This window comes from Diplodia corticola (assembly GCF_001883845.1).
Source record: "Diplodia corticola strain CBS 112549 chromosome Unknown scaffold68, whole genome shotgun sequence".
Taxonomy (NCBI): domain Eukaryota; kingdom Fungi; phylum Ascomycota; class Dothideomycetes; order Botryosphaeriales; family Botryosphaeriaceae; genus Diplodia; species Diplodia corticola.
Genome location: NW_017971547.1, coordinates 7,435 through 20,513, shown reverse-complemented (window position 1 = coordinate 20,513; position 13,079 = coordinate 7,435). Strand labels below are relative to the sequence as shown.

At 56.5% G+C, this 13,079-nt stretch overlaps 4 protein-coding genes across 4 annotated transcripts; 1 reads left to right on the top strand and 3 right to left on the bottom strand.

The window, feature by feature from the left end:
* Positions 1 to 2,326: 2,326 nt before the first annotated feature.
* On the bottom strand, positions 2,327 to 4,202 carry BKCO1_680004 (uncharacterized protein; the record flags this gene model as incomplete). Its single annotated transcript, XM_020278413.1, has 3 exons — positions 2,327 to 3,874; positions 3,947 to 4,029; positions 4,091 to 4,202. The coding sequence occupies 3 exons, from the start codon at positions 4,200 to 4,202 to the stop codon at positions 2,327 to 2,329; spliced, it is 1,743 nt and encodes a 580-aa protein (XP_020126244.1).
* A 2,047-nt stretch (positions 4,203 to 6,249) lies between these two features.
* BKCO1_680003 (uncharacterized protein) lies at positions 6,250 to 7,792 on the bottom strand (the record flags this gene model as incomplete). Its single annotated transcript, XM_020278402.1, has 3 exons — positions 6,250 to 7,188; positions 7,245 to 7,340; positions 7,388 to 7,792. 3 exons carry the CDS (start codon positions 7,790 to 7,792, stop codon positions 6,250 to 6,252), a joined length of 1,440 nt encoding a protein of 479 aa, XP_020126241.1.
* Positions 7,793 to 8,914: 1,122 nt separating this feature from the next.
* BKCO1_680002 (uncharacterized protein) lies at positions 8,915 to 9,366 on the top strand (the record flags this gene model as incomplete). Its single annotated transcript, XM_020278391.1, has 2 exons — positions 8,915 to 9,105; positions 9,165 to 9,366. 2 exons carry the CDS (start codon positions 8,915 to 8,917, stop codon positions 9,364 to 9,366), a joined length of 393 nt encoding a protein of 130 aa, XP_020126240.1.
* Positions 9,367 to 10,556: 1,190 nt separating this feature from the next.
* Positions 10,557 to 12,499, bottom strand: BKCO1_680001 (cytochrome p450; the record flags this gene model as incomplete). Its single annotated transcript, XM_020278380.1, has 6 exons — positions 10,557 to 11,290; positions 11,361 to 11,768; positions 11,818 to 12,069; positions 12,135 to 12,194; positions 12,246 to 12,396; positions 12,449 to 12,499. The coding sequence occupies 6 exons, from the start codon at positions 12,497 to 12,499 to the stop codon at positions 10,557 to 10,559; spliced, it is 1,656 nt and encodes a 551-aa protein (XP_020126239.1).
* Between the last annotated feature and the right edge of the window lie 580 nt (positions 12,500 to 13,079).

The following is a 13,079-nucleotide window of genomic DNA, read 5'->3' as shown; positions in this document are numbered from 1 at the left end:
CGCACCACGATTTTGCGGTAGAGTACGCCAGGATAATGCATTGAGCGAAGGCGGTGTTGGTGGTGCATCGAGCCGTGGATAGCGCTGGACAGTGGCGATTTGTCATGGAATCAGGCCTGGAGCTTGTTAGACTTCTGTTTGGCCGGGCGTCCAGAGTTGGCTGCCATCATGATGGCGTGAGATGAAAGATAGAGTGATGGACAGAACCTTTTGTGGCTTGAAGAGACATTCCCATACGATTGCGTTACCGTATTACGACATTATATCCGGCTTGACTCGAACACGAACGCTCGGTCATGCCCCTGGGCGGCTAGCGTCAGCCTGCGGGCCGTCAGAAACGGGAGCGGCAAACGAGTTGGATTTTCGGCACATCATCACCCGCCGGAGCAGGCTCCGTCGCCCCTCTCCTCCGACATCAGCCACTCGCTTCAATATTCCCCGCCCCACAAGCCATCCCTGGAACCATCTTCGTGTACACAGTGGGTAGGTACATAGGCTCCGACTCCGCGCTTCCCACATCCCCGCCTTCGCACAATGCCCCTTGCAGATCACCGGAGCTCCTCGATACACGTCAGTTTTGGCTTATGCCAAACCAGCCGCCAATGTCTGTGAAAATGGCTGGAATAGGCGATGCTGCCTCGGTCCAAATATTTTGGACTTGAACGGCAAAACACGGCCCGGGGAGGCCCTGAATAAGTTGAACAGTGCTCTTCGATCCACGAATTGAACTCTTCTAAAGCTAATTCGCTCTACCTAGTAGCTTAACCGACCCCCCCGCTGTCTCCTTGCCCCCCTCTGTCCCACTTTTCCACCTCGCCTAACAACTCTTTTTGTTGTCTTCGCCCGCCCCCTGACCACCATCGCCAGCAACGCCGTTACAAGGCATCCAACCATGATGAGCCCTATCATCAAGCCGGAAATACAGCTTCTATGACGATGGACAGAAGTGGCGGCTGAAGTAATGACTCGTCTGGCCCACACATTCCGCGACCGCAATCAACGTCGCTAACCTGTAGGTTGAGCCTGGAGTGCCATCCCCTCCGGAATCGGACTCGACAGCAGGTGACGCGCGCCACGTCGACCATGTCTAAGCTGGTCGTGTTGAGGACAGAGACCCGGAAAAGGGGGTGGCGGGCGCCGCTGCTTGAGGCCGTGGACCCGTGGTCAAGATAGCCGGAAGAGAGTCGGCCACGAAGGAGACGGTACCGGTCGGGGTCACCAGATGTAGTGGAACAGGCAAATAATTGTGTGCAGTAGTGTACAGCTGTCAAAGCAATGTACACGCAGCGGATCGTGTGTCTCCATCGAAGGAGAGAGATGTCGCATCCTGACTCCAGGAATTCGATCCAACCTAATCCCACATGCCCATACACGAGTCACTTTGGAGATACGAAAATCGGCCCCTGCGTCGTCGGACCTGGTGACATGAATCTCATACTTTCCGACAGTCCCGTTATGCGTACCGTCGCAGTACCCTCTCCCGGCAGAGCCAGCTCCGCCGCGCGGCCTGCACCACGACAGACAGCCACCCGTCCGTCTCACCAACCTCGCCTCCGAATCCCACCACCTCGCATCCATCCTGTACACAGCAGCCCGTCCGCTCCTCTGCCGCAACCTGACATCGTCCTCCGGCGAAATCTCGTACGTCTCGTTGACATTCGGCGCGCTGCAAGCGTTCGGATGCATCGCGAAGAGCTTGACCTCACCCTCTACCAGCACCGGCCACTCGTACTCACTGAAGACAGTCCCGTTGCGCACCCTCCCGTCCACCCTCGCCCCGCCCTCGTCGAGCGTGGTCGGCGCCCGCAGCATGACGTGCACCTCCGTATGGCCGTCCCGCGAACGCCACCGACACGTGGCCGGTGGTGTTCCAGCCCGAGAAGTCGATGGCGCGGGGGTGGAGGAGCTGCGGGAGGGTGCTTGGAGGGAGGTTTGGACGAGGATGGAAGATACCAAGAGCATCTCTTTTGACAGTGTGCATAGATATCTGCCGCCTGTTGAGGCTCTCATGATGCAACCGAGATTGAGATGTTTTCGCGTTCCTTATTCTCCGTTCAGGTGATGCTCTTCCCATACGCTTGACAACTGATGATAATGGAGTTCGGCTGTGTCGTTCGTTCTGACACAAGCTCGACGTTTCCAAGACCTGACTGGGAATATCTGCCGCGTTGCACAACATCTTTACCCTCCAATGCGGCCACAATGTGGTGTAGAGCCGCCAGCGACGCAACACCTACGCGATCTGCTCGAGCTCGACATAGACCCTCAGCTGATACCCTCTACAGAGCGACCGTGCAAATAGCCAGACGCCGTGCCTGCCAGCGGCCTAAGCCGTCCTCAGCTTCTTCGGATTCATGTCACTCACAGGCGGTTCCGTCACCGCTCGTCTTACTCGATCTCGACTATTATACTCACTGAGGTTGTCCGACGGCGCCCCTATCGGAGCCGGGCTCTGCAGTTCAAGCTGCTGCAATCTCACGGCAGAATCGGAGGGCGAAGGCGTTGCTGAGGTCCTGCCCGGCACCCTGCTGAGGTCGACGGCGAGCTTGGGGGAATTTATCGCAGCGCGGAGATGGTTGAGGTGTTCGGGCACCCAGACCTCGTAGATGCTTCGGACAAAGTACCATGACTGCCACCTGCTCGACGAGCCTGGCGAAATGAGCAACTCAAAGATGCGCTTCCGATAGATGCCGGTGCGCGAGCCGGCGATGACGGGATAGAATCCATCCAAGGAGACGTGCTTGTTGTTGTAGGAGATGGAAAAGGCCAGGATCTTTCGATGTACGCTCGCCTCCATCCTCGCCGCCCTAAAGAGCCTGACGGCGGACGAGACTGCAACCATCATGCTGTATGCGTTCTGGTTGTCGGCGTAAAAAAGGTGCTCCCTGGACGACTTGGCCTCACATGTCAGAAAAGGAAAATGCATGGTATCGGTGGCAGCGGCAGTGACTTCGGGCACGCGGTCGAGCAGGCCCCACTCGGGTTCGGAGAAAGCCTGGCGCAGGAAGCCAACGCAATGGTCTGGCTGGGGATGCTTGAATCCCGTCAGCGGCGAACGCGTCTTCACCCACGGCTCTGAGTAGAGATCGACGAGTTTTCGGTATGTTGGGCGCAGTTTGGTGTTCCTGTATGTCAGGGCTGCAAGGTCTTCGGCTGCAGGGCAGATGAGCTCGTCGAGCGTTCTTACAACCCCACGCTCGTTCTTGTCCTCCAGTTTTTCCAGTCTCATTCTGAACTCGTCGGTCTGGTATCGATAATCGGCTAGCGGACCATAGGATTGCTCGTGGAGCCTGTTCAGCAAGGCCTCGGTTGCATCATCGACGCCAGACTCTTCATCTTCTTCGTCATTGCAATATTCGTGCAGGAACAGCTGCACACCCTGGTCACCTTTCTCCAATTCCGCACGGAAGCCGTGGGCTTTGTAGTCAGCATTGCTCGACCCGCTCTCCTTTGGCGTGGACGAAGAAGCATTGTTGGATTTCGGCGCAGAGCTCTTCTTGTTGCCCTGCAGTCTCCTGTGGGCAGTAGCGCGAGAAGAGATGGAAGAGTCGGGCTGTAGTGCAGGCCTGCCTCGCATGTTCTCAATCATTGGCCCGGGAGAGAAAGAGCCGTTCATCACCCAGTCTTCTGTCCGGTCACCGTATGAGGTAGCTACTGTTGCTAGGGCTTCGCTGTGCTGTTCCTGATCGGTCACGGTGACTTTCGGCTCGTCGTCGGGTCCTTGGGCAAGTGTGGTACCACTCGCAGCGTCTTCGCTCCTTGCGCCTCCGTTTGGACTCTCTGTCGGCTTAGGACTAGGGCTGATCCTGGGTGCCGATGTCGCCGCGGCGGGTGGAGGGGATTCTAAACGCTCTTGAGCCTCAGGGTTCCCTTGCTGTCACGTAGTACTGGTCAGCGAGCTCGCCCGGAAATTGACGTATCTGAGGGACGGAGCGCTGACTATTACTCCGGCGGGTGCAGGTTGGTTATCGGACAACTCGGCCGGAAGTCCTTGAACGCGTCGACTATGGCGCTGCGGTGACTTGTCTGCTGGCGCCGGAAGACGGTCAGCACACATGTCTGCTGGACTGCATCCGGGGACGAAACGCACTGGCACGTGCCCTCTGCTTTTTAGTCTGGGCGGTGACCGTCGAGGAGCGCTGCGGTGCGGCAACGACTTTCTTGGCCGGTTTGCCCGGACGGCCGCGCTTTCGCTGACCCATGGTGGGCGAGCGAGTGAAAAGGGCGGGAAGTGAAGAGGCTCTTCGCTGCAAACACAACACATGAGAAGGCGCCACGCTTTGGTCTGGGTCTGAGCGTCAAGAGCTCTGGCCTTTGCCATCAGACAATCCTCGTTCATTATTGGACGCCGGACTCCGCTCGGCCGGTGGCCCCCGGATTTGACGCTGGTCACACGAGGATTGGCGCCGACTCGAGCCAATCATGCATTCTCTGCCCACTCTTGAGCCATGGGTAGTGCGTACACCGTACTTTCGTTCATGCAATGTTGCCGCCCAAGTTGCTGTGCCGCACACGTCAGTGAATGAGATTAGGAGTTGCTAGTTAGTCAACGTCTAAGCCTCAGTGTTGTGTCGCACTGGTGAGTCGGCCGGGAGCGGACCGGGCCGCCCGCCCATCTATGTACGCCAGCCAATCCAATTGCCGCAAAGGACGCAGCGGTCGGAAGAAAAATCGACATGGCAGGCCCCCCACCTTAAAATCAAACAGGCTAACTCGACATGTGATATCCCCACCACCCATCCCTGCGGACCGTATCTCCCAAGACTTTGCTGGATTCATTGTCAAGCCTAGTGGCCGTAGCAGGAAGGCAGACGCGTAGCAGAGAATGATGATGGCGATAAGAAAGCAAAAGGATGCGTACGCCTTGACTCCTATTAGACCGGACGTCTGTTAGATCACCGGACGCCGATTTGGAACGAGGTAAACAGGGCAAGGGACTAGATGGAGATGTCAGATGCAAATGCGAGATGCAGATGCGAGACGGAGACGCGATGGTGTTGATAATGGATGTCGTGGAGTCGAGGTTGGTGGGTCAATGGTGAAACGCGCGACGTCGACGAGGGTCAGGTGTCCGAGCACTGCGTTGGGTGAGGTCCAAATTCAAAATGTTGCTAAAGTAAACTCCGAAGGTTGACCATACGGGTGAAAGTTATCTGAAGAGCGTGGTTCGCATACGGAAAGTTCATACAATCTGATGTCGCTGAACGTCGACATCCCGGTTCCATGCTTCAATCCAAATCGCCGCCGAGATCCTTTGGGTGACAGTCATCACCTTACAGCGTCCTGTACAAAGCGTCGTCGAAGAAGTTAATCTCGAATTGCAAGGCTTCCACAAACGTCGAGCTCCAGATACTGTACATGTACGCCGTATTGTATCTCTCGACGTATTTGTCCAGGAGGGCTTGGAATGACGATAGCATTTACGTGTATGTTGCTGGCCAACCCTGAAGATAATAAGCCGGTCGAAATGGGCTGTCACTAGTTGGTAGCATGTTGGCCCTTCTCTACCACTTTCATCTGTCTGTGCCACGAGAATGCAGTTCGTGCATTTAGAAGGCCACACTTTGATTCACTGCGCTCACCCGCCGCTCACTCTGTATTAAACCCTTTCATCTCCCTACCGGACTCCGGTGTTTCATACGTCTGACCGCCAATGATTGCTTCTTCTGCTCTTTAATTAAATGCCTCTGCGTGGTCTTACAGCGGACAGGTGCAGATACCTTGGTACTTTCGAACTTGGAGCCTTTCTGTCAAGGTTGCTGGTGGTCGTAGCTCTTGCGTCGGAAGCAGGGACAGGTGACTGAGCTCGATTGTAGGCAGCATGGCTTGAGACTTGGGGCCGGTCGCGTGGTTTGTGCGCACTGGAACAACGGCGGAAGACTGTGGACTGCTGTTTGCAGGTGTCGGCGGAGCTGCTTGGAGCACGATCGCGTATGAGGCCTTGATCTGTAGCTATGAGCTCTGGTTTCAGCACGTCGGCAAGTGCCCCTTTCGAGCATCCACCCAATTGTCGGGGCATCGGGAGACTCCACTTCCAGTCAAGCATCCTCAATCGATAAGTGATCAGAGCCGGACCAATTCTGAGCATGATGACCTCTGTTAATGCTCTAGTAGTCAAATGTATCATTAAAAGTTATCTACCGCCACACCTTTTATACCAAACAACCCGCTAACCCAAAAGTCTCCCATAACGCCGTTTGCTTTTTTACAGTAAAATGTCAAAGAACTTTTTCCCTCTTCTCCAATCACCTACAACTTCTTTCGCCAATCTCTGTCACACAGCAGGCGTCCCACAAACAGAAGAGCTCCCCCGACCACCAACGTCAAGCCGGTAAACAGGATGATGCCCCTGTAACCCTCTGTGCCCACTCCATCCCCCTCATCGATCAAACAACCTGCCACTGGCGATCCCATCAACGTCGCCAATGCCGTCAGCGTGAAAAAGGCACCCATCCGCGCCCCGATCTTGTCCTCCGGAACAATCTGCGTCACTGCCGCCGGCGTCACGCTGATGAACACGCCCGACGTGAAACCGTACATGATGCAGAAGACCAGGATCATGTCCATGTTCTGGTCCAGCAGCCACAGGGACAGGCACAGGACGCCCGAGAGCAGCGTCATCGGATACAGAAAGTTCAGCGCACCCGTCACGTCGGCGGCCCACCCGCCCAAGACTCGGCCGAAGAAGCTGCTGCCGTTGAGGATGGGGAGCAGGTAACCGTGCACCGAGGCGGTGGGGTAGGCGAGGACCGCGTACGACCCGATGTAGTAGTTGGGCACGTACACGCCGAGCGTCGCGACGAAGTTGCCGATGGCCAGCACGAGGTACCGCGGGTCCTTGTAGCCGCGGAAGTCGAGAAGGCTGGATGCGGCGAGCGTGGGTTTGGCCGGCGGCTGGTCCGCGAGATCCTTTGCCGGCGGCGGGGCGGTCGGCGGGTCTTTGGTGTAGGAGATGAGCATGGCGATGATGTAGCAGCATAGCATGAGGAGGGCGGTGGCGCGGACGGTCCAGCCGAAGCCGATCCTGGGGACGAGGGCGGATAGCATGATGGGGAGGAGGGAGCCGCTGATGCAGCTGCCGGCCGAGACGAGACCCATGGCGAGGGCGCGGCGTTGTTTGAAGTGTTGGCCGACGACCGCGAGGGCGGGTTGGGTGTTGAATGCCACGACCAGGCCGAAGAGGACGCCCTGAGTTCCATTAGACCAGTTGGCCGGGACGCACGGAAAAGGAGGATCCAACGTACCTGGGTAACGAACGGTTGCCATAGGACGCCTGACTGGGAGAATGACAGCCCGACTACCGAGGCGCAACAGCCCAAGGCCGCAGCACGGTAGATCCACTGGACAGTTTAGCACAAGTGACTTGCACATGGACATGGTCACATACCTTCAGGCCGTAGATGTCGGAAAGTGCACCAGCAACGGGCGCAATAACATACATGAGCGAGATCTGCAGAGTGCCGATGAAAGCGATGGTAGACGGTGGTTGTTCGGGCAGGTAGTCGGTCTGGTAGTAGTCTTGGAAGAAGCCGAAGCTGTTGGTGAAGCCGAAAGAGGCAAAGTAGACGAGGGCGGAGCCCAGCACAGTTAGCCAGGCACGGACGTTGTCCTCGGAGGGTGGTGGGTCCGCCGGATCTGGGATGGCGGTGACCACGACGGTCACACCCGCAGCGTTCTCCACATCTTTTTTCATCTCTCCGGAATCCATGAAGATGAGCAGCGATGGTGTGGAGCCGCGGGAGGAAGCTGTGAGGAAGGATGAGGAGCGAATGCAGCCATACCGCGGCGACATTGAAGAAATAGAGACAGAGAGCTCCGCGCCTCGAAATGGCTATCACGTAACAACTTCCTCTTCCTGCCCAAACCTGACTCCCGCTTGGATGCGGTTCAAGCCATGCGCGTGGTGTACAGCCATGGCGACATGCCACAGCAAGCCATTTCCGAAGGGGCCACGATTCAAGCCGGGATCTAGACTGCACTACGGGAAGTTTTGTCTGCTTTTGGGGATGGCATTTCGAAGACAAGCCTTTCCCTTTGCCAGGGGGTGACCCCATGGCCGGGAAGTGGCCGAAGCGGGCCGGTCCGTGGGTTGGCCGGAGCCGCCTCTCTCCCGCGCTAGGTGCTTCCTGGGTCGCTAAGGTGTCGGCATGACCGCCCCCTCGGCGCCGGGATCGACCGGGAGGGCGCGTGCGAAATGTTGGTCTGGGAATTGTAAGCCGGCTTGGGTTCACGTGGCGCGCTCAGGGTCTGGACTGGTCGTTCCTGGATCGTATTACGTCCGATATCGCTATTGGAACCCAACGAGAGAGATCATATGCCCTACTGCCGCGCGTAGTTATGGCCTTGAGTTATTTCCTGCCGAGCCCCTTATATCGTGGCCCAAGGAGACGGTGCTGTAGGTTCGTTTATGGTATACGTTTTAGGAAGCTTTAGGTGATTCCTCCGAAGTGGGGCCGTGCCGCCCGCTAATAATAAGCAGGAAGCTAGCTATAGGTGTTAGCGCGGCTGGACCCTGTTCCCAACATCCCTCATCTATCAGCTCTCAGCTCCTTGCCGTTTTTCACCTCGTCCGCCGTGACGACAAACCTTTCTGCTTCAACTCTCAACTCCACCAGTCCCGCAAGCTCAGTACTGACTTGAAGATCGCAGAATACAGGGCGCAAGGCACGTCAGGCGGCAGCGGGTGGGCGAGCGGCTATGGGAGTCGGGAGTGTTCGTGGGCGAGTTCTCTGGTAGAGGGTCGGGCATGAAAACAATGAGGAACCAAAGTTGGTGTTGGTTGAGTCAAAAAGGAAATTTCACATTTACCCACGGCGCAGTGACGTCTGAGCAGTGAGCCACGTTTATATCCCACACTTCTGAATTAAAATCTCAGTTTCCTTTCACTACGACTCGTTTCTCCCAGCTTGCCATTATGACCACCACGCAAGTAGATCAAGCGCGCAGCGTCGTGCTACTAGCACCGCCACCTTCCGCCGAAGACGAGCAGGCGCACGAACAGCAGGCGGAGCACCAGGAGGAGCTTGAACAGCAAGAGGAGCACCAGGGCGAGATCGAGCGGATACACGACCACCAGGAAGATGAGCACCTGGTGCTAGCACCACCGTTCGAAAACATGCCACTGCGCCCTTCTCTGCGCCAAATCTGCTCCTCCTCTGCGCCAGCCACGCCAAGCTCTCGTCCAAGCGCACTCGCTCTGGCTCGGTCTCTGTCATTACCAACACTGACCGCCGAGCCCTCTCCTACCGCCCTCATTACACATCCAGAATCACCGACACCAACGTCCTCCGAGCCACCCAGCTCTCCGCTCTCTTCTGCTACCGTCACGCTTCCCGATTCTCGACCGACGACGGCACCAGCGACTAGCGCGACAGTAGCGACCGATCCCGAACAGACACCGCTCAGGCTCGAGACCGAACTCGAGCCGGCACTCGAACCCGTCGTTGGAGGCAGCATACCCACACCGCCTGGTACGGTATTATGCATCTACATCGATGACCCTGACACCCAGGCCACCCCATCTAAGCGCATACCGCGGACGAAGCGTTTGAGAGAGACGCTACGGCGGCAGCCCCAACGAAGGATGATACCTTTCGCGACGGAGATGTCGATGGCGCTGAGAGCGTCTTCCCGTGCAGAGAACACTAGAGAGGGGGAAACAAAGGAAGCACGAAATGGACTGGGTGGAAGAGATGAGTACAGGGAGAAAAGAAAAAAGCACTGGGGCAGAGGTGACGAGGGAAGAGTGGAAGAGGAGTGGGATTGGTCGGGTTTGGCCGAGAGGTTGCAAAATGAGGTGACAGCGCTTGTTGGAGAGTGAGTGGGGGCGAAAGCGGGGATGGCGTATGATAGGACATTTTTTGGTTTAGGTGTGGATGTTGGACTGGTGATAGAGTGTGGCGTTTTGGCTTGCGGGACCGAGCCTTTTATAGTTAAAAGTAGCGAAGGAGGTCAAGTTTGCTGTGGCGTGCAACTAATACGTTTAGAGCTCTCTTATAATTGATTATGCTGTAGAGGGGTTTTTTTTAGCGGATGATTGACCAAGGCGGAGGGTCCCTCTATATGGCGATGTCAAGGACCAGGCCGGTGATTGGCGTGATTTGCCCATGGGACACCTTAATGATAACTACGGCGCGGTTTTCCAAGTGAGACGCGGAGGTACGTGCAGCCGTAGCGCGGTTCATACCCGATTTTACGCTGATGACTCCGATCTAACACACCAATTTTATCACGCCTGCCTAACCTCCAACCTGCGGCTAAAGCGATCGTAGTGGCCAACTATACGAATTTAGAAGTGTTTTCTCTACGATGTTAATACGTATGCACACACACACGAGCCCTGTTTAAAATATAATTAATTTCAACGTAGTCTGCTATTAAATAATAACTTTAAGAGTTATATAAGGAAGAAGAAAACGACAAGTAAAAGAAGCAAAGACGAATGAAAGATAGGTAGCTGAAGAAACATAAGAGATGAAAGAAAGAGAAAACGAAAACAGAGTCGGGAGGGGCAAAGACCGTCCGGTACACTGTACGCACTTCTGTCGCCTACCGGCTTACTTCTGAACCACCGGTTCCCCCTCCTTCTCCGCAGCCTCCACCTGAGCTACAACTCTCCGACGAAACCGCAACATCGGCCCGCTCTTTGAGCTCGTGATGCCCCCGTGATACAACTGATACTCACCGGGATCGCGGCGGCCAGACGGCCCGCTAAGCGGATCCCCCCCGCCAACGACAACATCACTACCATCATCTCGCCTCTCGACCACCTCCTCAATCTCAAACTCCCACAACAACCTCGCTACTGTCAACAAAATCTCCGCCAATGCCATGCCCTTCCCCAAGCACGCCCTCGGCCCAAAACTGAACGGATGGAACACGCCCCGCATCGCCTTCAGCCTCTCTTCTCCCTCCCCGGCCGCCTCGTCGACCAGCCACCTTTCCGGTTCCCACCTCTCCCCACGCTCGAAATACCGCCCACTCCGATGAATGCTGTACATGCCAGTCCCCACATCGACGCCCTCTGGGAACCACTGTCCGTCAACCACCACCCCTCCCGGACCTACTTCGCGGAACAAGGCGCCTCCGACAGGCGCTGTTACGCGCATGGACTCGTCGATGCAGGCGCGCAGGTAGGTGCACGAGGTCAGCGCGGTGCCCTGGCGGATGGAGGCGCGCGTGGGAAAGGCGCGGCGGACTTCGGCCGCAGCGAGACGCAGGGCAGAGGCGTGGGCGGGGCGCGAGAGGTAGAAGAGGGTGGTGGAGAGGGCTGTGGAGACGGTGTCGGTTGCTGCAAGAAGCTGGTAAGCGGAGGGAAAGGCGAGAGAGATGGGGGTGAGGTGGCAGATGGGGCAACGGACCTGCTATGGCTAGGGTTGCGCTGTCGGAGCGGATGCGGTACTGGTTCAGCACACTGTCGACCTCACCGCCCTTCTCGGCGGGCGGTGGCGGCTTGAGCAGCGCGGAGAAGACGTCACGGCGCTGGCCGTCCAGGCCGTCGCCACCGGAGCAGGAGGCGGCGTGGTGGAAACGGGCTTGCAGCATGGCGTTCATGAAGGCTAGGAATACGTTGCGCGCTTTGATGGAGGCGGAAAAGAGCTTTTTGTCGAGTCGGCGCCACACGAGCTGTGGGAGGTAGCCCAACACCGTGGTGCGAATGTTGGAACCATTGATGGCGGGCACGATGTAACGGTGCGTCGGACTACCCAGTAGGTCATACTTCTGCCCGAAAACGACTTCGGACATGATATCGAAGGCGAGATAGCTGCCTGCGTATGGTGTGAGCTCGTGGGAGGAGAATTTGAAGGAAATACCTACACCAGTGTGCCATGTTTCGAGGTTCCGACCAGACGTCATCCGCTGGACCAAGGACTTGGCAGAGCCTGTCGACGTGTGTGAGGATGATGGGCTCGTGGCTGCGCAGAGCGGCATCCGATAGGCCTTCGGCGAGCAGCCGTCGCCGAGTGGAGGCTTGCTTTTTGTCGCGTATGGTCAGCACGCTGGGGACCACGTGCACCAAGGCATTGTATCCGCGGCTCTTGACTACGTTCTTGCCCGACGTGTAGATATCTGTGATTACGTTAGAGTCTGGGGATCGTGGGGAGGTTTTGGAGATCGGGATCGATCGAACGAACCTCTCATTCCAGAAGCAGTGTTCACCAGAACACGGTCTGGCCCCCAGCGGACAAAGTCACCTGCAGACAGTGAGACGGATTCTCAGTGGATTGGTACAAGAGTGTCCCTACCGTACTTCTGGTGACATCTCCACATTTCCAGGTGGACGTCCTCTTTGAGTGCATGGTAGGCCCCGTACGCATTGGTCAGTTTGGCGAGAAACGGGCCAGGATGCTTGGCGAGAGGGTGAAGTTTGACTTGGTAGACGACGTAGCCTGCGATCTGAAGAGGTCAGTACAGGAGACATCCGGAATGGTGGGCACGCGAGAGATACCGGCAGGACCAGAAGAGCAAATGCACCCAGAAATATCGCAGTGGAAGACATGATGAGATCCGGTGCTCGTTGGAGGTGATCTGGAAAGATGAGAATCAACATCGAGCCTGAGGAGTTATATATGTTGCTGACCGACAGCCGGAAGAAAGCAGTCTTTGTCAACTGCACCACAGATATCACGGGTGAATGAATCTAGGCCGTTCGGTCTCTGGAGCAAGTGAGAAATGGGACCACTTTCGATGCAGTGGCGAGTCTGTCCACCGTAGTCGTTGCCTGAAACATCTTCCTTTTTCCATCGCTGAGAGCGTGCCACTAAGATTTCCGTAGGTCAATTCGTCTTCTTCGTTGTCATCTTCAGCCACTGTACTTCCCAAATGTAGATACCAGATACATGGGATGTGAAGGCTAGACTCGCGATGACTTCTAGTGTGCGCCTATCCTATAAGCCAGTCAATAAAGATACGCAAGCGGCAAGCTTGAGCTAGATGTATGTATAAATGGTGAAGCAAAGTATATTTCCAGCGTGTCAGGACAACAAGGTAGCCAGGACGAATGGATATCACTGATACCAAGCTGGTGGTCGACCAACATCAAAGCCAAAGGCTGCCGAGGCTTATCTAGTCTTGCAGCC